Source organism: Halichoerus grypus, chromosome 5, assembly GCF_964656455.1.
Source record: "Halichoerus grypus chromosome 5, mHalGry1.hap1.1, whole genome shotgun sequence".
In the NCBI taxonomy this organism is placed as follows: Eukaryota; Metazoa; Chordata; class Mammalia; order Carnivora; family Phocidae; genus Halichoerus; species Halichoerus grypus.
In genome coordinates, this window is record NC_135716.1 from 11618410 (window position 1) to 11639010 (window position 20601).

Below are 20601 nucleotides of genomic sequence, written 5' to 3' on the forward strand. Positions count from 1 at the left end.
CTGACCCTGTTGGGATCTACTACTAGAGGGACCAGCTGGCCTGCTTTGCCTGGAACGGAGGGGTTTCCCGGGACTTGGGACTTCCCTTGCTAAACTGGGAAATTCCCTGATAAACTGGGATGGGTTGGTCACCCAATGGGCATGGGACCCTACCGTTTCCGTGTAGATGTCACTGCTGTGCCCAGGTCCAGGACACACACAGTTTAGCAGAGAGTCACTGAAAGCTCAGGAGTGAGCTAGCCGACTAAGCGATGGCATCATTCAGATTGTGAGAGGAGTGCTCTGAAAAAGGGGAACCAGGGGTAAGGTGTACCCAGCAGGGGCCCCCATCTGGATTGAAGGCTCTCTGAATGGGTGTACCCAAACTCAGAGCGGACACCTGGGAAGCAGTTAAATAGGTGAAGGAGTTGGGAAATGGGAGGAAGCTAAGTGACAGTCCCTGAGTGGTGAGCAGTGGGAAAACCTGGTGGCCAGTGTGGCTCTGCTCTGATCCTTTCCCTCCAGCCTTCACATTCCCACACGTCTAGAATCGGGGGGGTAGACCGGATATGCAGAAATGATATTCTGCACCTCTCTCAGTGTCACATTTTCGAGTAAATAGTGATATGTCTTTAAAGGCGACCCATCCTTACACAGAGAATGTGTTTGATAATCTGTATTTCAGGCACACGTCCTTTATCTTGCTCTTCTATTGGCGAGCGGCTCCCCTCTTCTCTACTTTGATAAGGGTAGGGCCAGAGCCAGCCTGCAGGGCTCAGGTTTAACTGAGATGCCATTAAGCCTGGCATGCTGTGGCCATTCGGTACGTTCTTTTCCTTCCTCCTGCTCTCCTCCTCACCTTCACGCTCTGTTTCTTAAATTAATGCCATGCTGAATGACACGTCTTGAGAAAGAACAATGACCACTTATGATACAATATGCAGTGATAATTAAGGTTATTAAGGAGATGATTGGTTAAGGCACCACAATATTTTGGACATTTACTAATGTGTTGAGCACCCTGTGTAGTCTCTCCCCTTCCCCTAAAATATTGGAGATTTCTTAAGGTTAAAGATTTGTCCAAATTCATCACTTGGACATAGAGTTGCAAGTACTACAGCTTCATTAAGAACATTGTTAAATAGGGGCGCCTGGGTGGCTCAGTTGGTTAAGCGACTGCCTTCGGCTCAGGTCATGATCCTGGAGTCCCTGGATCGAGTCCCGCATCGGGCTCCCTGCTCGGCAGGGAGTCTGCTTCGTCCTCTGACCCTATCCCCTCTCATGTGTTCTCTCTCTCTCATTCTCTCTCTCTCAAATAAATAAATAAAATCTTTAAAAAAAAAAAAAGAACATTGTTAAATATATGAGTGATAGATCATGGAAAAATGTGAGACATGGATCCCTCTTAAGCTGGGAGAGTGATGAGGGAAAGTGTAGAAACCATGTTTGGCTTCTCTCCTGTTTGCAGAACGTGGTCCTGGAAATGGTCCATAGTTCTAGGAGAAGGGATGCAAAGGGAAAAGGTAATTAGTAGGCCCCGTCACTGACTGTTATCTTGGACAGAGAACTGCCCGGTGTAATGGCATGTCTCCCCAGATCCCAGGCCTGGGGCTGGGAGGATTGTGTGCTTCTGCGGCATCTCACGGTCCTTCAACAAAGAAGGTGACAACCTCAGGGGAACAGTGTGTGAAAGAAGCTCTAGGAACCTTTATTCCTCCAAATGCTAGTATGGCTAAATATGTGAAATGAAGCTACTTTTTTGAGGGGGGGGAACCCAAGCCAGAGAATTTTTTTTTAAGTAGGCTCTACACCCAGCGTGGAGCCCAACACAGGGCTTGAACTCACGACCCTGAGATCAAGACCTGAACCAAGATCAGGAGTTGGACGCTTAACTGACTGAGCTACCCAGGCACCACCCCCAAGCCAGAGAATTTTTATAAACTTGTGGTGGATCCTAGAATCCGTTATGCTCTCTCAAAAGAATCCCAAAATACGGTGGGGTTCGCATCTGGGTAGGAAACGTGCATTGGAAGTTAGAAGTATTTTGTATGTTCCGTGGTATTAGGATTATAGGAAGTTGGTATATATTTAACTTTGTGCACCTGTGCGTGCATGCATGCAGAACCTTCACACGTAGCCTTTAATAGTTGAAGTACATTCTTGGGGATGAGGCATCAGTGCAGTTTTGCAAATAAAAGCAATATTGCTGAAGATAGTGGGTCCTGTGTCATGTAAGATTTCCATAGCCAGTTAGCGCAAGTTATAATTAGGAAATTAAGCACCTGGGACTGTTTCAAGGGACATCTCTCCCCAGTACGTTAGCTGCCTTTCTGGACTGCAAGTGATGATAATGATACGGATTGGCAGAGCCAGGGAGAACCTGATTAATAGGAAAGGGTGTATTCTGAATGGATCAAGGAACACTTTAGAAACTCCAGCATGGCGGAGGGCTCCTCCAAATGCTTTTATTTCCAGGCTGAATCTTTGATGCTTTAGGGGTCCTGGAACGGTCGTGTGGGAGGTGGCACCCACCATTGCGAGTCCGGGAGTGTGTTCACTAGGGATCCTCTGTGACGGGGGTGGGTGGGGGGCGTGGGGGTGGTGGTTCCAGACATTGCAGTTTTTCCAACAACAAAAACAAATCAGCCAAGATAAATTGGAATCACTTGCATGAGGCCTTCCCGCCACCAACTCACACTAGTAATTCAGTGCTTGGTCAACCAGAGTAGGAACTGAAAATGTGAGTTACAGAAGTTTTAATGTTTGGGTAATATGAATGTCTAACTCTCTGAAGTACTACATACACGGAATAGTAGAGAAACTAAAATTAGTACTTCTTCTACCAACACAAGGTGCCCACCACCTTCAAGGTGCTTACGATCTCCCTGAAAGAGCCAAACGTTGGGTGGTCATACAAATGGCGTAGGACGGGGTCTCAAGTTCAGGTGGTAGAGTTGAGGGAATGATCGATGTGAACGGCAGCGCTGACCTTAACCCTTGTCCCCAACTGTTACCTCCTCGTTTCTGGTTCTTGTTCAGGCCAGGTGTCTGGGGCTGCTTCTGTGACCCCGTCCTTGTGTTTCTTCATCACCCCATGGCTGCATCTGTCAGAGCCCTCGCCACTCGGCATGGCAGGACCCGGGTGCACGCTCCCCTGAGCGTGAGGTCTTCGAGGAAGGCATCTCCGTCATCCTCTCCATCTCTCTTGCCCCTTTGAAGCTGCCTGGCCTGGGACGGTCATCGCTCTATTCTTGCTGCAAAGCCAGGCCGTTACTGGCCAAAGGCCTGTGTATGATCACTTTTGACCTTGTCTTAGTCACGGTTGCTGTAACATAAAACCACAGACTGGGTGCCTTATAAACAACAGGTTCATTCCTCACTGCCTGGAGGCTGGAAGCCTGAGATTAGGGCCCTGCCATAGTCAGGTGAGGGCCCTCTTCTGGGTCACAGACTGCTCGCTGTATCCTTACATGGTAGAAGGGGTGAGGGAGGTCGCCGGGTCCTCTTTTATAAGGCCACTCGCCCCATCCATGAGGGTTCCCTCTTCACGACGTAAGCACTTCCCAAAGGGCCTACCTCTTCTTTTTTTTTTTTTTTTTAAGATTTTATTTATTTGAGAGAAAGAGAGAGCACCTACAACCAGGGGGAGTAGCAGAGGGAGAGGGAGAAGTAGACTCCCCACTGAGCAGGGAGCCCAATGCAGGGCTCAATCCTAGGAGCCCGGGATCATGACCTGAGCTGAAGGCAGACGCTTAACTGACTGAGCCACCCAGGCGCCCCAAGGCCCCACCTCCTACTACTGTCACGTGGGGTGTTAGGATTCCAGTGTGTGAATTTGGGGGGAACACCCACATTCAGACCATAGCACTTGTTATTGACATATAATATACATATAAAGCAGTACCCATCTTTGTTCTTTTTGGATATGTGTTTTAAGGCCTGCTGGTTTAAAACTTGACATAGCAGACATTTAGAGGTGGAAGACACAGGGAGGGCCAAGTGCGCGAGCTCAGGTACAAGCAATAGGAGGGAATCCTGACCCGTGTGAAACCCGGACCGGGTACAGCAAATCCTTCGGCATAGCTGCTGGTTTCTCCTGTGCTTGGTACAACGCGAGGAACACAAGGACTGGCATCCCAGCTGAGCTGGGCAAACCAGAGGTTTGGAAATCTTCATAATAAAAGCTCCTTGTTTGGATTAAGCAATTACATTTATTTTTCTATTATTATTTTTTATTTTTATTAAAAAAATTTTTTTTAAAAGATTTTATCCATTTACTTGACAGAGCAAGAGAGCACAACAAGCAGGATGGGGCCCCCACATCGGGCTCCCTGCTCGGAGGGGAGCCTGCTTCTCCCTCTCCTGCGTTTATTTTTTAACAGACCTGTGGTTTCATGTGAACATGTGGAAGAATCTTACCTTCCTCACTCAGGAGGCAAGTTGAATTGAGAGGCCATTTGTAACTAAACCCAAGTAACTATGGAAACTGCTGAGCGTTAACTCGTAGCTTTCTCTGTGCTACTTTCTCTGGGTTGATAAGCCAGCTACCTGTGCAACGGTCACATTTTTTTTCTTGACAAAATGATAAAAAGCATTGATTTGCATAAAAGTCTGTTTTCATAAGTTTGTAAAATATTGCCCTAATATTTTTTTTACATTATTTTCAGCCCTCCAAAGGCCACAAAAGGAGTTTCAGCCTGCTTTGGAAGATTTATTGTGAATTCTGAATAATAATAATAATTCTTATAAATAGCTAACATTCGTGGAGCATTTGGTATAGATTGGCCACTGTTCCAAGGGAAAGTTTTATTAAATAAATGATTAAGGTTTGTTGGAAATAGTAGAGCGCTCTTGTAATTGAACAGGATTATGGGTATAATTTTATGATTTTATTACCATGGCTAAGAAAAAAACAACAAGTGATAAACAAGCCAATCAAATTATAAGATGAATTCACTGAGGAGAAAGAGTAATTATTTCAGTTATTTTTGTGTGCTTAATTAACATTTATTAAGTGTCCACTGGGTCACAGGCACTGTTAGGTACTTTTACATCTGCTATTTTATTTAATTACGAGAAGTTCTTCACTTCCAGATAAGATTTCCCATGGGCTTCCTTCGACTAATGAGTTATTCTAGCTGGTCCTGCTCGTACAGTAAGTCACCTGGGGAGGTGGAGAACCACAGTGGTGCTGGGGTGTCATCCTTAGAGAGTGTTTGATTGGACAGAGTCGGGACCCAGCAACAGGATTTTTTTTTTAAATTTTTTTTTGAAGATTTTATTTATTTATTTGACAGAGAGAGACACAGTGAGAGAGGGAACACAAGCAGGGGGAGTGGGAGAGGGAGAAGCAGGCTTCCCGCGGAGCAGGGAACCTGATGCGGGGTTCGATCCCAGGACCCTGGGATCATGACCTGACCCGAAGGCAGACACTTAACAACTGAGCCACCCAGGTGCCCCTGGCAGCAGGATTTTTAAAAACAACTTTCCTCCCTCTCCCACGAGCTCTGGTTAAGGCGGCCGTGGGGATGAGAACCTCTGTGTTGGACTATTGGAGATGTTTTTTCACCCGCAGAGAAATATTGACTTAAACTCTTCGGCAATCAGGGGCGCCTGGGTGGCTCAGTTGTTAAGCATCTGCCTTTGGCTCAGGTCATGATTCCAGGGTCCTGGGATCGAGCCCCGCATCAGGCTTCCTGCTCAGCGGGGAGCCTGATTCTCCCTCTCCTACTCCTCCTGTTTGTGTTCCCTTTCTCATTGTCTCTCTCTGTCAAAAAATAAATAAAATCTTAAAAAAAAAAAAACTCTTCAGCAATCAGCCATCATTGCAAACTTTGGGAGTCGTTTGCTACCCCAGGTGGAATAAGAAACACACCTGTTTTCCTTTGTTTCCTGTGAACTGGGATGTGGGAAGTGTCGGAAAACGGCTGAATGACGCAGGTCAGAAAATGTTGCCCTAAATGTCTCAGGCCCAGAATGTCCAGCGGTGCTTAATCCGTTGCTGAGTTGTGCTCTGTGGCGTTTATCATGCCAGTGACTTGCCTAAGGTTTTTTTTTTTTAAGTAAAAAAAAAAAAAAGAGACTAGGGAACTTCTACGCTAGAGGTAATTCTTTTTAATGAAATACATACATATGTAAAGAGTACGGATCTGTGAATAAAAAGAGTTTAAGAGGACACAGAATTAGAGGTATTCTTCTGGTGGTGGGATTATAGGTCGAAATGGCTTCTTTAAACATAGTTTTTGATGTCATAGTCAAGTTGTTTAACATCAAAATATTAAAAAAAAACAACAAAGGAATTAAGTGGTTTGGGGAGCTCAACTTTTCTTTAAAAATGGTTATAGCCTGAGATCACATCATAGAGAGTTAACCTAAAAAATGATCCATAATCAAAAACATATCCAGTCCCTAAAAAGATTCATGGTCATCTTCACAGATGGATTTGCTTCCGTGGGAACTTTTCGTCCTGCCTAGAAACACCCAGGAGTCGTGTGGTGTAACTGGTAGAAATAACAAAAGCTTCCATTAGTTCTGTCAACGTTAAGCATTTTCCCTGAAAATAAACCAGGTTTCTGGTAGAGCCTTCCGCTTAAGGATGTTGTGTCCTTTAAAAAACATTGTGGTGCATTTGCTGAGAGAACTAGGGCAACTCAGTCAGTCCTTGGGGCCTGGGGTTCTTCACTGGTGTCACGAGGGGATCATCCTTGTCCAGGTGGGGCATCCCTGGGACCCTGGGGTCATCTGTAGAGTAATGGGGAGAAGCATCGAGGTGGCCACTCTGGGTCTCAGGTCTCCTGCCCTGGGCTCAGAGCTGCTGGGGGTGCGGGTGTGGAGAGAAGGGGCATCTGGGTGTGTGTTCGTTTGCAGAGAGAGGAAATCCGTTCAGTTCTGGAGGCATTTTCGAGGACCTTTTACGCGTCAGGCAGAATCCCAGGTGCTGGGAACAACAGGATGACCAAACTCAGTGTTAGCCCTCAGACAGCATCCAGTGTCCTGGAGGAGACAGAGAGGGACTCAGGGAATTCCAGCATTTCTTCAGCTAGGCCAGGGGCTGGGTGGGAGAAGGGGGTCGGTGGGAAGGCAGACTGTCTGTGTGAGCTCTGGGTGTTTTTTTTAAGAAACAAATGACAAGGAGAAGACAGCTCCCTCTTTGAGTCACTCTGCCCAGCCACTCCTCAGGGGAAAAGAAAGAGGAAGGAGGAGGGCCCACGTGGGATGGTTGGGACTTCCCTGGTGTCCTGGAATGGACCCAGAGGCTTCTGCATGCTGTTTAAAGGGCTGTGAGCAGGAGGAGGACCTGGGCTCTCAGAAGACCATAGAACAAGCCCTTAGGGCTGGAGGGACCTCAGGAGGTCACCTAGTCCAGGCAAGTTATCCTGGCAAGTCTGCCTGTTTACATATCCAGGTCTGGTATCCTACATCTCCCTTCCCGCTGCTTGTGCTTGACCATGTAAACCAGCAAATTAGCCTGCGGGCCTTTGCATGTGCTGTTGATTCTGCTTGGATACCCTCCTGCCTGGGCTAGGCAAATTCTAACTTGTCTTTTCGTTTTTAGCTTAGATATCACCTCCTCAGGGAAGCCTTTCTTATATCCCCCACTTGCCTTCTGTGATTGCCCAACACCGTGCTCACCACTGGTGCTCACTTTTTCATAGTCTGTTGTAATTGCTTGTCTGCCTCTCATTGGTCCACTAATTCACGAGCTCTGAGAGACTGAGCAGGGGCTGGAGCTCATGGTGTGAGTCTAAAGAGGAGACAAGATCAGATCTGGTTTCTAGAGCCACAGTCCCTATCATGGAAATGAAAACAAGTCCCCCTTGCCACTTTCCTTCTCGGGGAGCTACTTGCTGTCTCCTGGGTTTATCTCTAGGTGATGCTGTGGCAGCTTACTCTTTGTGTTCTTAAACTAAAAAAAAGAAAAAAGGGTTTTCTGAGAGTTAGTGCCCTTTTTCTGATTTCTGTGTCTTTTTTCCCCAAGGCCCTGAAATTTCCCCAAGAGAACAGCTTGCTTCCATTCTCTATTTTGTAAATCTGGTCAAAAAATTTGAAAGAAAGAAAAATAATCCTTTATGTAATGTAACTGGAAGAGATAGGGAGAGGAGTTCGGAGAACCGTAGTATGGTGTGTGCGCGTGCGCATGTGTGTGTGGTGTGCACACACTCCCCTGCAGAGCACGGGCCGTGTGTTGCACACACTCAAGCACAGAGCTTGTAAGTATGCTTAGATGGTTCTTAAATTCCCATCTTTCTTGGACACCAAGGAGTTCTGTGATCATGATTTGAAAGGGAATTTTAGGGGTGCCTGGCTGGCTCAGTCGGTAGAGCGTGCGACTCTTGATCTCAGGATTGTGAGTTCGAGCCCCACGTTGGGTGTAGAGATTACTTAAAAAATTAAATAAAATAAAATTTTTTGGGGGCACCTGGGTGGCTCAGTTAGTTAAGCATCTGCCTTCAGCTCAGGTTATGATCCCAGGGTCCTGGGATGGAGCCCCGCGTCAGGCTCCCTGCTCAGCGGGGAGCCTGCATTTCCCTCTCCCTCTGTCTGCCGCTCCCCTTGCTTGTGCTCTCCCTCTCTCTCTGTCAAATAAATAAATAAAATCTTAAAAAATATGTATAAAAAATAAAAAATATTTTAAAAATAAAGGGAATTTTAAACCTTACTCATGGAACCAGAACAACAAGAAAACCTGTGCTGGGAAACCAGAGGAGAGATGGGAGGAGGGGCACAAGGGGTTGACCTGATCAGCCCGCAGCATCCTCCTACCACATTCAGGCTCAGCCCCCAAACCTTTTGTGAATAAAGCGGGGCTGGTGGAGTGGTTTCCTGTGGTTCAGCACCCGATGAAAAGCACAGAGAACACACTAAGGCAGCTAAAGATGTAATCAAAATAAAGGCCAGAAAAAGGCATTCTGGTTCTCTTCCGCACAATCATGTCTAGACGCCGCAGACGTTGTTGCCATCTTCACGCTCCTGCTGGTGACGGAGCTCCGTGGGACGTTGGTTAAGTATGGTTTTATGAAAACTCCCTTTGATTCATAAGCTTCTGCTGCAAGAGATGTTGAGGGTGACAAGGACAGGGTGCTGTACGTGTTTGTTTTCCTTTCTCAGCCAAGAAGAAACCTAAAACAGGAAGTGATTCAGGGATAGAATGATTCAGACCAGATCAAACTCAAGTTGGGCTGAGTATTTCGCTGGGACCAGGATATGCGGTTGTAACTCAGAGTTCCAGCATCCTTTATCTTAGAATTCTGAATTTGGAAGGACAGCCTGTCCCCAACCTTGGTCCCCCGGACCACACAGTCCAGCCACACTGTCCCTCAGTTATAGGATTTCGGTTTGCACCTTTGCTCTTTACTCTGCTGTGCAAACCATCAGCAAGTTACTTAATTTCTCTGAATCTCCATTTTTTTTTGAATCTCCATTTCTTTATTTGTAATACATAAAACTACTTTGAACATTAAATGAGAAAGATGTTTGCAAAACATGCTCTTGTAGACTTTAATGGTCTGAAGAAATGGAATTTGCAGTTGTTATTCCCAGACTCTTTGGTATGGGAAGACCAATAGTGGCAAGCATTTACTGGGGGCTTACCATGTGCTCAGGTCTGTTGTTACTTGCTTAACCTTTGCACCTCTGTTTTGCAGGAGAAGAAACTGAGGCCTGGAGTTTGAGTTATTCGTTCAAGGTTACCAAGTTGGTAAGTAACGGTGGATTTGACCATGGCCGTCAGCCTCAGAGCCTGTGTTCTTCACTACTGCACTGTGAAGAAAAATTAAAGTGGATGGTAATATCAGGCCAGGACATGGATTTCAGTTCAGTAGAAAGAAGAACCTTCTGCTTCTGTTGAAATTAGAATCGAGGTGCTTTCTTTCATTCACTCCATGAATATTTAGAGATCCTACCAGGTTATCAGGTTAAATGATTAATTTAAATGAGATCCTTGGAGGGCAGGAGACACTCTCAGCCTCCTGTGATCAGTAACAGTAATAATAGTTGACAGTTATTGAGCACTGTTGAAGAGCTGACCTTGTGCCAAGAGCTTTGTCTGAATTATCTTGTTTAAATTTCAAGAGAAAGTTGAGGTTCAAAGAAGAAAAGTAACTTGCCCAAATTCACTCCAAATGCATGGGGTTGTCTTAGTCCATCTGGGCTGTTATAACAGAATACCACAGACTGGGGGGCACTAAACAGTAGAAACTTGATTCTTACAGTTCTGGAGGCTGACAAGTCCAAGATCAAGGTGTGGGCAGATTCAGTGTTTAGTGGTGCCTGCTTCCTCGTTCACAGATGGCCATTTTTTCCACTATCACCTCACATGGCAGAAAGGGTGAGGGAGCTCTCTGGGGTCTCTGTCATCAGGGATGCAAATCCCATTCATGAGGCTCCATCCTCAGGACCTAATCACTCCTGAAAGCCCCACCTCCTAACACCATCCCATTAGAGCTTAGGTTTCAACATAGGAATTTGGCGGGGACACAAACAGTGCGTGGCAGGGGTAGAGCGAGTATTCACATCCAAGCAGTCTGGATGGAGAGCAAGGGCTCTTAACTGCCGGGAGGCTCTCATGGAAAACCAATTTGGTGAGCCTCAGTGCCCTCTACCTCCGCCAGGCACTTCCTTTTTCTGCCTCTTTGGTCCCTCGTCTTCCTGGTCTGCTCACTGCCCTGAGTTTGGCTGGCTAGCTTCTGCAGAGCTTTAGCCGTAGAATGGAGATCAGGTGGCAGGATACTGTGCATCAGTCTCTCATGCATGCTTGTAACTTTTATGTTCATGGAGGTATAACTTACATACTGTAAAATGCACAAATCTTTTTTTTTAAGATTTTATTTTTAAGTAATCTCTACACCCAACATGGGGCTCAAATTTACAAACCCAAGATCAAGAGTCGCATGCTCTACCAGCTGAGCCAGCCAGGTGCCCCTTGATGAATTCTTAATATGCCACCCCACCTTGTCCCCACCCAGACAGGGCATTCAGTATTTCCATCTTTCCAGGACATTCTCTCATGCCCCTTCACAGTTAGTCCTGCCCCAGGGCTAACCACTATTCTGACCTACAGAAGTCCTATATCCATCCTATCATAGATTCCTGCTTCAGACTTATCTAGATCCGAATATACTTACTCAACAAAAACAAAGTACAGATAAAAATAACACATTAAATAGCGTGGGTGATCCTGTCATTCCACCCAACAGGCGTCTCTCTTGGAGTGAGTGTGAATGAGAGACAGATCTGCTGTTCCTTCTGTCACTCTTTGTTCCAATGGCTTTTTAGAGTGTGAGCATCTTGTGCCATCAAGTGTGTTTCTTACATTTATAGATTTTAATTATCCTACAACACAGCTCTGAAATCCAAACCAGCTCTTTCTTCTGGTACTCAACCTAAGAAACCACATCCAGTGCTGAAGGGACACTGCCTGTATTGGACCTGTGTTGGGAGATGGTTTGTCAGTCTCCATTGTGAGATCTTATTGTGGGATTTTCAAGGAGAATTTTGACTCCTTTCAGTTTTCATATCTGTGCTGACTTTGGAAGCTAACCCTTGAGTAAGCTGTCATTGTAATGTGGACAGAACTCAAGCACCAGTAGGTTGTTATGTTAGACTTGGAGACCTAGAACACTCTGCCAACATGGCGGTCTATGCTGATTTGTGTGTCTTTCCTGATACGAACACAGAGTGGGCTGAAATAGAAGATGTGCATCTAGGGGAGCTCATCAGAAAGGGAAGTCCACAAGAGTCAGAAATGAAGAGAGAATATTAAGCCAAATGGTTATGTGGGCTGCAGCCATGGCTGAAGCCATGAAGCTTGTGGGGCTTTTGTACCCAGGAAAAGGCCATAGAGTCTGGGCATTCTGATTTTAATACCACAGTGGGTCTAAAATGAGATTCGGGCCCAAGGTGGAATTGAGCACTGGGAGCCGTAAACATCACACTTCTTCATGTAGAGAGACTAGAAAAACTCTACTGTCCGGCAAAATAGAGAGGAAGTTTGCCTTGAGTGGAAAAAGTCACCAACAAGAAATTAAAAACCATACGTAGTTGTGGAATCTTCATTTTTATTGTGTTTGAGATTATGAGACCCCCTCCAGCTGAAAAATGAACATAAAAGCTGGTCTAGTGCCATGTAAATTCCCAGTGCAAACACAAAATCACCCCATAAGGATATTCAACAACCCAGACCTAACAGGACTCCCAAAGAAAGAACTCCTTCTGAGCATGAGTTCACAGTTAAAAAATATGAGCTATCCAGGAAATGAACTGCTTCAAGTTGGAAGTAATAGAACCATCTAAAAGAGACTATACAATAGCGTATTTAAAATAATTAATGACTAAAGATGATATTAAGAGAAACGTAAAGAAAGATGAAAAAGAATAGGTTGATTTGTAAGGCAGCCAAATTCAAATGAAAAACAGTCACCCATTAAAATCCAACAAAAGGGTTAACTGACACATTAGATACAGCCAAAGAAATAATTAGTGAGCTGGAAGACAGTGGTAATAGTTTACATTTGTTAAGTCATTAGTGTGTGCCAGGTGTTATGGTGTGTACATACATGAACTCATTTAATCCTCAGAACGCAGTTAGAAGGAAGGCACGATCAATATCACATGTATTTTATGGACGAGGAAGCTAAGGCATGGTAGTATATGCCGCTTGCCCAAGGTCAGCTGGTAAGGATAGAGCTGGGATTTGACCCCGGGCTGCCTTGTGTAGTCTGGAGTCTGGGTGTGTCATTATTATACTGTAGACTATCCTCAAAAATAAGCACTAAACAATAAAGAGATGGGAATACACAATATTGATAAAGCGATATAGAATAGAGAATGAGAGGCGGTTGCTTATATCTAAACAGACGGGCCAGGGAGAGACAGTATTCGAAGACACAATGAAAAAAAAAAAAGATGTCACAATGATTTGATGTCCCTTCAGATCTCCTCCAGTCCTTAAGTTCCAAGAATTTGTGACCAAGTCACAAGAATTTGTGGCCCTATTGAGGGCAGAAATATTCAAAGAACGATGGCAGAGGCTCAGTTTACACTGTAGTTTACACTGATGTGCTGATACGTTTGACAAAGGTCTCTCTGGGGGGAAAAAGAACCTTTGCTTTGTAGCATTTGCTGATTTCTGTGGTATAAATATTTCCCATGACCAGTTTCAAGCTACCCACCTGATGTCCCTGAACCCAGAATTGGGAAGAAATATGCCCACTAAGCTCTCTTTAGTTGGTGTGAGCCGGCTTCAGCACACCAGTGGCTCTGATGTCTATTTTGTTTTTATTTTTATTTTTTAAGATTTTACTTATTTATTTGTCAGAGAGAGAGGGAGAGAGCACGCACGTGCACAAGCAGGGTGGAGCGGCAGGCAGAGGGAGAAGCAGGCTCCCCACTGAGCAAGGATGCGGGACTCGATCCCAGGACTCTGGGACCGTGACCTGAGCCGAAGGCAGACGCTTTAACTGACTGAGCCACCCAGGCGCCCCTGCATTCTGTTTTTAAACTGTGATTTCTGGGTTGTGCATCCCAGGGTAGAACTTACAGGAAGTTCTTGCCATGTGTGCTTGTCATGTGTGCTTGTGCTTGTCATGTGTGGTACCACAGCGGGAGGGAGAGACAATGGGACAAGAGTGGAGCTCTGGCCCCCTTTCTTCCCTTGTATTTAAAAAAAATGAAACAGGGCACCTGGGTGGCTCAGTGGGTTAGGTGTCTGCCTTTGGCTCAGGTCACAATCCCGGGGTCCTGGGATCAAGCCCCACGTCAGGCTCCCTGCTCAGTGGGGAGCCTGCTTTTTCCTCTCCCTCTGTCCCTCTCCCCACTTGTTCTCTCTCAAATAAATAAAATCTTCAAAAAAAAAGGAAACAACATTTTGTGAATATGGGTGGGGAAAGTGGCATACTTATCACACTATGGGGAACAGTGAAAATGAGTACAGCATCTTTGTGATTTTTTTAAAGATGTATTTTATGTATTTTAGAGAAAAAGCATGTGCGAACAGGGGGAGAGGGAGAGAATCCCCAAGCAGACACCCTGCTGAGCGTGGAGCCCCACGTGGGGCTCAATCCCATGACCCTGAGATCATGACCAGAGCTGAAATCAAGAGTCGGACATTCAGCCGACTGAACCCTGAGTACAGCATCTTTGAAGGGCAGTTTGGTACTATCTGCTATTTCTAACTGCTTGGCCCTGAATTCTTCTTCAAAGATTTTATCTTATAAATCCTATCTTTCTTATAGTCAAACATGGTGTATGTGAAGATGTATGTAATGTATATTCATTTCACCATTGTTTGTAACAGCAAGACCCTGGAAGCAGCTGAATTGTATTGCTGGTGGGGGATTGATTGAATCAATTATGGTATATTCTTAGAGTGGGATACTGGGCCACTGTTTAAAATAGTAGGTCATGTTTACTAAGAAGGGGTGATCTCCAGGATACATTCTTAAGTTAAAAAAAAAAAAAACAACATGCAGAAAAGTGTATGTGGTATGTTCCCATGTGTGGGAAAAGTGGGAGGTAAAAGTGTATCTACACACCCACCCACACACATCACGTGCTTGATTATGCGGAGACTGTCGCTGGCAGACACCAAGAAAGAAGGTGGTTGTAGGGAATACTGTTTACCTCTTGGGGGGAATGCTTAAGGGATTGGGGTCTAGAGTGGATAGAAGATGTTGTATATCTTGCATATGTTTTTGAATTTTTTATTTTTTTTAAAGATTTTTATTTATTTATTGAGAGAGAGAGAGAATGATAGAGAGAGAGCATGAGAGGGAGGAGGATCAGAGGGAGAAGCAGACTCCCTGCTGAGCAGGGAGCCCGATGCAGGACTCGATCCCGGGACTCCAGGATCATGACCTGAGCCGAAGGCAGTCGCTTAACCAACTGAGCCACCCAGGCACCTATGTTTTTGAATTTTAAAACATACGCATATAGTATCCTTTCTGTTAAAAATAAACTAGTTTACAAAAAACTTCAGTTTGGGAGTTTTCAACGTGAAAGCCCCTCTCCTTTTTAGAGGAGATTGGCAGATTTCCGTGTGGTTGCTGATGCCCGGTGTTTATTGAGCACATGCTGAGCGCCAGGCACCACCCCATCGTTTCTGGCTCAGTGCTCTCATGCCCGTACGCTGTGGGTCTGTGCATTGGTAGGCTCTGCCTGGACCCTAGCAGTTGCCCAGTGCACGTGTGATCCACGGAAGTCCCATCTGCAGGAGAGGGGAGGAGAAGTCTTTGTGCAAGGTCATGTGGTATGCAGCAGAGGTGGTGAGAGTCACAGCAATCTTTCAAGTGTTTCAGGGCAGAGGTGACCCAGCTGCTTCTCAGAAATTGAGGTTATCTGGAAGGGCTCTCAAGCCTGTCCTGCCTCTAGTCCCTGGCACCTCTCTTGAGACCACAGGCAAGTGTTCTGTCAGTATTAATTTTTCCATTTGTAGGACTCCTTGCTCTGGAAAGTTGGAGCTGTTTGTGGACCAAATGAATCACCGATGTGTTGAGAAACAGCAAAGGCCAGGAGATTGTGTCCTGCGGTGTCCTTTTCGGACTCATTATTATCTTCCCAACTCTTGTGTATGCATCGGAGGGCTAAAGGACTCTAACTTTGCTCCCTTAAAAAGGCCACCTTCAGGGCCTTTCTTAGCAAAAAAAGATGTTCCCAGAGGTACTTTTCCTGTTGTTTCCTGTAGCCAGCCACATTTCTAACCCATCACCGAGCGTTTTATGGAACCAGACGCTTGCTCTCTTCTCTCTTCCTTATCATTTGGTAACAAATGCTGTAAACAGGTTATTCATCTCAAGAGGGCTGTTGTTACAATGTTGTGATTTGATCAGCTGTAATCCACATGGGCAAGAGGACTGGAATGAAAAGTTTATAACATCGAAATCACAAAAACGGACCTGAGTATTATTTAAGAGTGTGCCATCATCTGTAACATTCAGATGAAATTCTTGCCAGTGAGGACTGTTTGACATCGGCACTTTGCTGTGTCTCGAGACGCTGTTGTGGGCTCATTCAGAGAGTGCCCTTAAGTACTTTAAGTATCACTGCCCTTGTGTGATGGGGAATGTAGTGGTTTTAGTTTACTGGGAGCTGGATGTGTATCAGCAGTGTTCTCCTAACTCCCCAAATAGTAATTCTATCTCCCCTGCCTGAGTGCAGATGCAAAGTTGGTTTCACTGCTGTTTCTTGTATGAGGCCTTTCCTGGTTCCCCCCACGCTATGCTCCTCTTGTTCCGTGTAGTATTTAATTAAGGCAGTTATCTTACTGGCTTTAAATAATTGTAGCTGTTTGTAGCCGGCTCCACATCAGGCTGAGTGCCAGGAACGATGGCCTGGATCATCCCGCTTCCTCTGTGCATAGCCAGTGGGCAGCATATGTCACAGCCCTTCAGAGTTCATCAGCCAGGATTCTTTTGACCTCCAAGTAGAACCCCAACTTGAACTGCCTTCCACAGAAAGGGGATTTATGCCATTGGAAAGTCCAGGGATGGAGATCCAGGCGTGGTTTAAACGGTGTTGCGAAGGCTTACACAGTTTTTTCCATCCCTCAGCATCACCTACCATTACTTTTTGGGCTGTGGTGGCAAGATGGCTATCAGCACTTCTAGCAGAAGAAAAAAAAAGGGCACTTTTCCAACAGTTCAAGAAAAGTCCCAGAATTGAGTCTCCATGTTTCTGATTGGTCTTATCTGAGTCACATGCCCATCCCCGGACCAGTTCCTGTCCTAGGCAAACGCGATGGTCTGATTGGCCATCCTGGATCAAATGCCCGCCCCCTGAAGGAGCTGGGGTAGGGTCTGCACCTCCCAGAGTGCAAGGACTGAGGTGAGGGGAGGTGGATATTCCCCCAGGAAAGCCTGGGAACCCTTTGTGCATGGAGGGAGGGTTGGGTAAAGCAAAAGCAAAGATGTCCAATAGGGTCGGTTTTTAACCAGTGTTTACTCAGTGAATGAATTAACAGATGAATGAGCAAACAGGAGCGTGCTGCTGATTCTGTGAGCTGGTTATACAACACCTAGCAGGGGGTTTTAACAGATGGAGTCTTCGCACAGAGGAAGGATAAAAGAGAGCCTTGAAATCAAGTCCTGTGAGGATGACATTAAATTAGCTGAAATATTTAACAAGAAATAGGAGACATGTGAAAGCCGTTTCCAACCATCTGAAGGGCATTCCTAGAAAGGGAGCCTTTGCTGGGTCCCCACTTTATGTCTTAGGTGCTGGGCTAGACACTTGGATCAGCATTTCCCCGCTTTTATTTTCATTTTGTTGTTATTAGACAGTCCATTTATGCTCATTATAGAAAAGCCAAAAAGGCACACAAAAGAGAAAAATAAATGCTCTCCTATAATCTTACCATCGCAGGCTAATTGTTATTATTACCTGGGCATATATTCTGTCAACCTTTTTTCCCTGTTTGTAGCTGCATTAAAAAAAATTCTTACTTAATCTTGATAATGGCCCTTGTCAGAGAAAGAACCTGTGGCTCAGACCGAGGCACTGGAATCCTTGGGCCAGAATTCAGTCCCCGTGTGCCAGCCTCAGAAGTCCTCTCTCATTTCTGGGCTTGGGTTTGCCTGCTACATAACCAGCAGTGTGTGCACTAGGAGGGTTTTACTACCGTTCTATTCTGAGAATCCTGATTTCATCACTCCCTGTTCATCCACTCACTCCTTCATTCATGTACTCAGGAAATCTTTTACTGGGTGCCGGGGGTGTACTGGTGAATGAGGCAAGGCTCCTGCCCTCCTGGAGCTGACTGTCTAGCTGAGCTCCACCTCATCTGTAAATGGTTAGATCAGCAGCCCCAGTGCCAGGACTGCTGATTCCTCCCGTCCCCTGCCTCTGTCGGGAAGCAACCAGCAAAGCAAAGAGGAACATCACAGCCAGAGGCCTAGTTGATATATGCCCTCTGCCTAGGATCCCTCTCCTGAAGGGAATGGGTGGATGTTGAGGGATGGGAGGCTCAGGGTATGCATTACCTGTCCTCACCCTTCCAGGCCTGGCTCTGCTGGGTAATCTGGGGTTTGGCCCATATTGTATACATATGATGACCCTATTTTTGAACCCCAGACTAGGACTCACCGTATGAAGCAGGGTTAGCCAAACAGAAGGAGGGAAATACATATTTCTTGAATGCGACCTTAGGTACTTTTGCATGGCTCTCCTTGCCTGGGAAGGTAGGTATTAACATCCTCATTTTGTAGGGGAGGACTCTGAGGCTCAGTTGGATCTGTGATTTGAGCTCAGGCCTGTCTGATGGCTCCCAGTCCTGTGAGCTCCTTCTTCATGTTCCTCTGTTCCAGATACATCTGGGGAGTACGGCTTTAAAAGGCTGTGGAATGAAATGTCAGTTTCATTCCATTCACCTATTTAAAAAAGTATTTATTGAGGGCCTTGTCCAGAAACTCTGTTAGGCCTGGGATACTGGCTAGCCAAGACCAATGAGGGCTCCTACTCCCAGGGAACTTGAAGTCTGAGTTAAATCATTAGAAGAGTGATGATATCTCTGCATACTCCCTTGCTCGGTGATTCATTGAGCCATGCATGTGGATGTATCAGTTAGGGTGCTTTGAGTTGTAAGGGACAGAAAACCTAGTTCAAACTGGATAATTGATAGGAGCAGTTGAGTGATTCACATAGGGGATAGGTTTCAGGCACACTTTGATCAGGGCTCCGGCTTCATTTCTTGGTGATTCTCTGGGCTCCGCACTTGTGTCTGTTGGCTTTGTTCTCAGGTTGACTCCCTTCATAGTGGTGAGAGGGCTGCTAGCAGCTTTGTTCAACGCTAGCAGACATCAGGAAGAGAATAGGTGTGTTCCAGGAGTGTAGAGGAGAGCTGTCCAATGTGGTGACCTGGCTGCTGGTACCTCTCAGACCACATGCTTGTTGGATCACATCCATGGGAGGAAGAGCTACCATCTCTCCCAGGGCCACTGAACAAAATTTCTGAGCTTCCCTCTGATGGGATCATCTCAGGACGCCTCCATCTCAATCCATCATGGTGGCAGAGGAAATGGGATAACACTGATTGGCTTAGACCAGTCAGGACTCATCATCCCTGGAACTGACAAATGAGGACCGAATGACTGAAGGATGCTGCTTGGTGGGAAGAATAGAATGGATGCTGAAGACACAGCTACAGTCCATAAGGGGGTAGTGTGTAGGATGTGGGTGTAGGAAAATGAGCAAGGTCCCTTCTCTTAAAAAAAGGCGGGGGTGGGGGGAGCCCTTTCTCTTAAAAAGCTCGCCTTCTAGTGAGCTTCCTGAGACTTTGGCAGTGATCAGAGGAGGGGTATTTACTACATTTACTGAACGCTAGGCACTTTACGTGTTTCCTTAGTTCTTATAACACCCCTGTCAAGTAGGTATTTCCATTTCACAGATGAAGAAACAAGTTCAGAGAGAGGCTAAGTCACCAGCAGCCACATGCCTAAGAGAGCAAGGTGTTTTGAGGCTGTGCATCCCACATTCCTTCCTCTCCTTTCTGTGATGGTTGTAGAGAAAGTAGATGGTTACCAGCGACCCTGCAAAGTTTCATCTAATGACGCCTCTACAACAAGCAGGGCCTTGGGAGTAGTTACTGCTTTTCATTTCAGGCTTTTATTAGTGGAATTCTGCCTGCTTTTTTTTTTCTTTAACTCTAGAGGGGAGGAAAACTCCTCTCCCAGGTCCAGATAAGCAACCTATAATTGAGCTTCTGAGAAGAGCAGAACCATTGTCAACTCACAATGCATCGGAAGAGATGGTTGCATTCAGATAATTTTACGAAAATGATTTCTCTCTGCTTTTGACTTTGCTGCCTGAGGCTTCCATTTGGTTTTATTTTTTTTTTTTTTTTTTTTTTTTTTTTTTTTTAAAGATTTTATTTATTTATTAGAGAGAGAATGAGAGACAGCACGAGAGGGAAGAGGGTCAGAGGGAGAAGCAGACCCCCTGCTGAGCAGGGAGCCCGATGCGGGACTCGATCCCAGGACTCCAGGATCATGACCTGAGCCGAAGGCAGTCGCTTAACCAACTGAGCCACCCAGGCGCCCTCCATTTGGTTTTAAAGTAATAGAGTAACTATTATGTAACCGTATACAATGTTTCTTTCCCCTGGGCTCAAGTTCACTCATGTGTTCAAAATACAGAATACATTTTTTGGTGAAGAGTTTATGTAAAGCCAGTGTGATTCCTAAATTAAACTGCCAAAACAAGGGCGTGCAAGCCGGATTTTCTGGTTTTCTCCGGACTCTGCAGAGATATAACATCCAACAGAGCAGGAGATGATTTACCAAAACTCATGCGTGTGCTGGTGGGGAAATGTCTGTGTTCTTATTGCCCCCTGCACCTACCGTGCATGTCTTGAGCTTTGCTGCCCATGGGAAAGAGCACTGGTTTATTCATAGATATCCTGACCTCATTTACTTGCACCCCGCTGGACATGGTTTCATCCTGGGAGAAATTAATAAAAATGGTGGCTGGTGACAAGTTGACACATAAGACTTCCAAGTTAGATACTGGTTTTTGGAGTTCTTGTGTCTGCCTTCCATTTTTTTCAGGTTATTACTGATGATAATGAATTTACCTATCCAAATTTCTATTAAATTGTCTACCATGTTTTGGGTCCTGGGGATAGAGAGCCGAACA

At 45.6% G+C, this 20601-nt stretch overlaps 1 protein-coding gene across 7 annotated transcripts in view; it reads left to right on the plus strand.

Moving 5' to 3' along the window:
* CYRIB (CYFIP related Rac1 interactor B) overlaps window positions 1–20601 on the plus strand; it is a 144416-nt gene that overhangs the window by 30489 nt on the left and 93326 nt on the right. For 6 of the 7 annotated variants that reach the window (XM_078072004.1, XM_036084513.2, XM_036084514.2 and 3 more), the window contains exon 2: window positions 9624–9676. In XM_078072004.1, coding sequence (XP_077928130.1) covers window positions 9624–9676 — 53 coding nt within the window. Of the gene's footprint in view, window positions 1–9617; window positions 9677–20601 lie in introns of those variants that run through there. The other variant, XM_078072007.1, reaches the window with a different exon arrangement.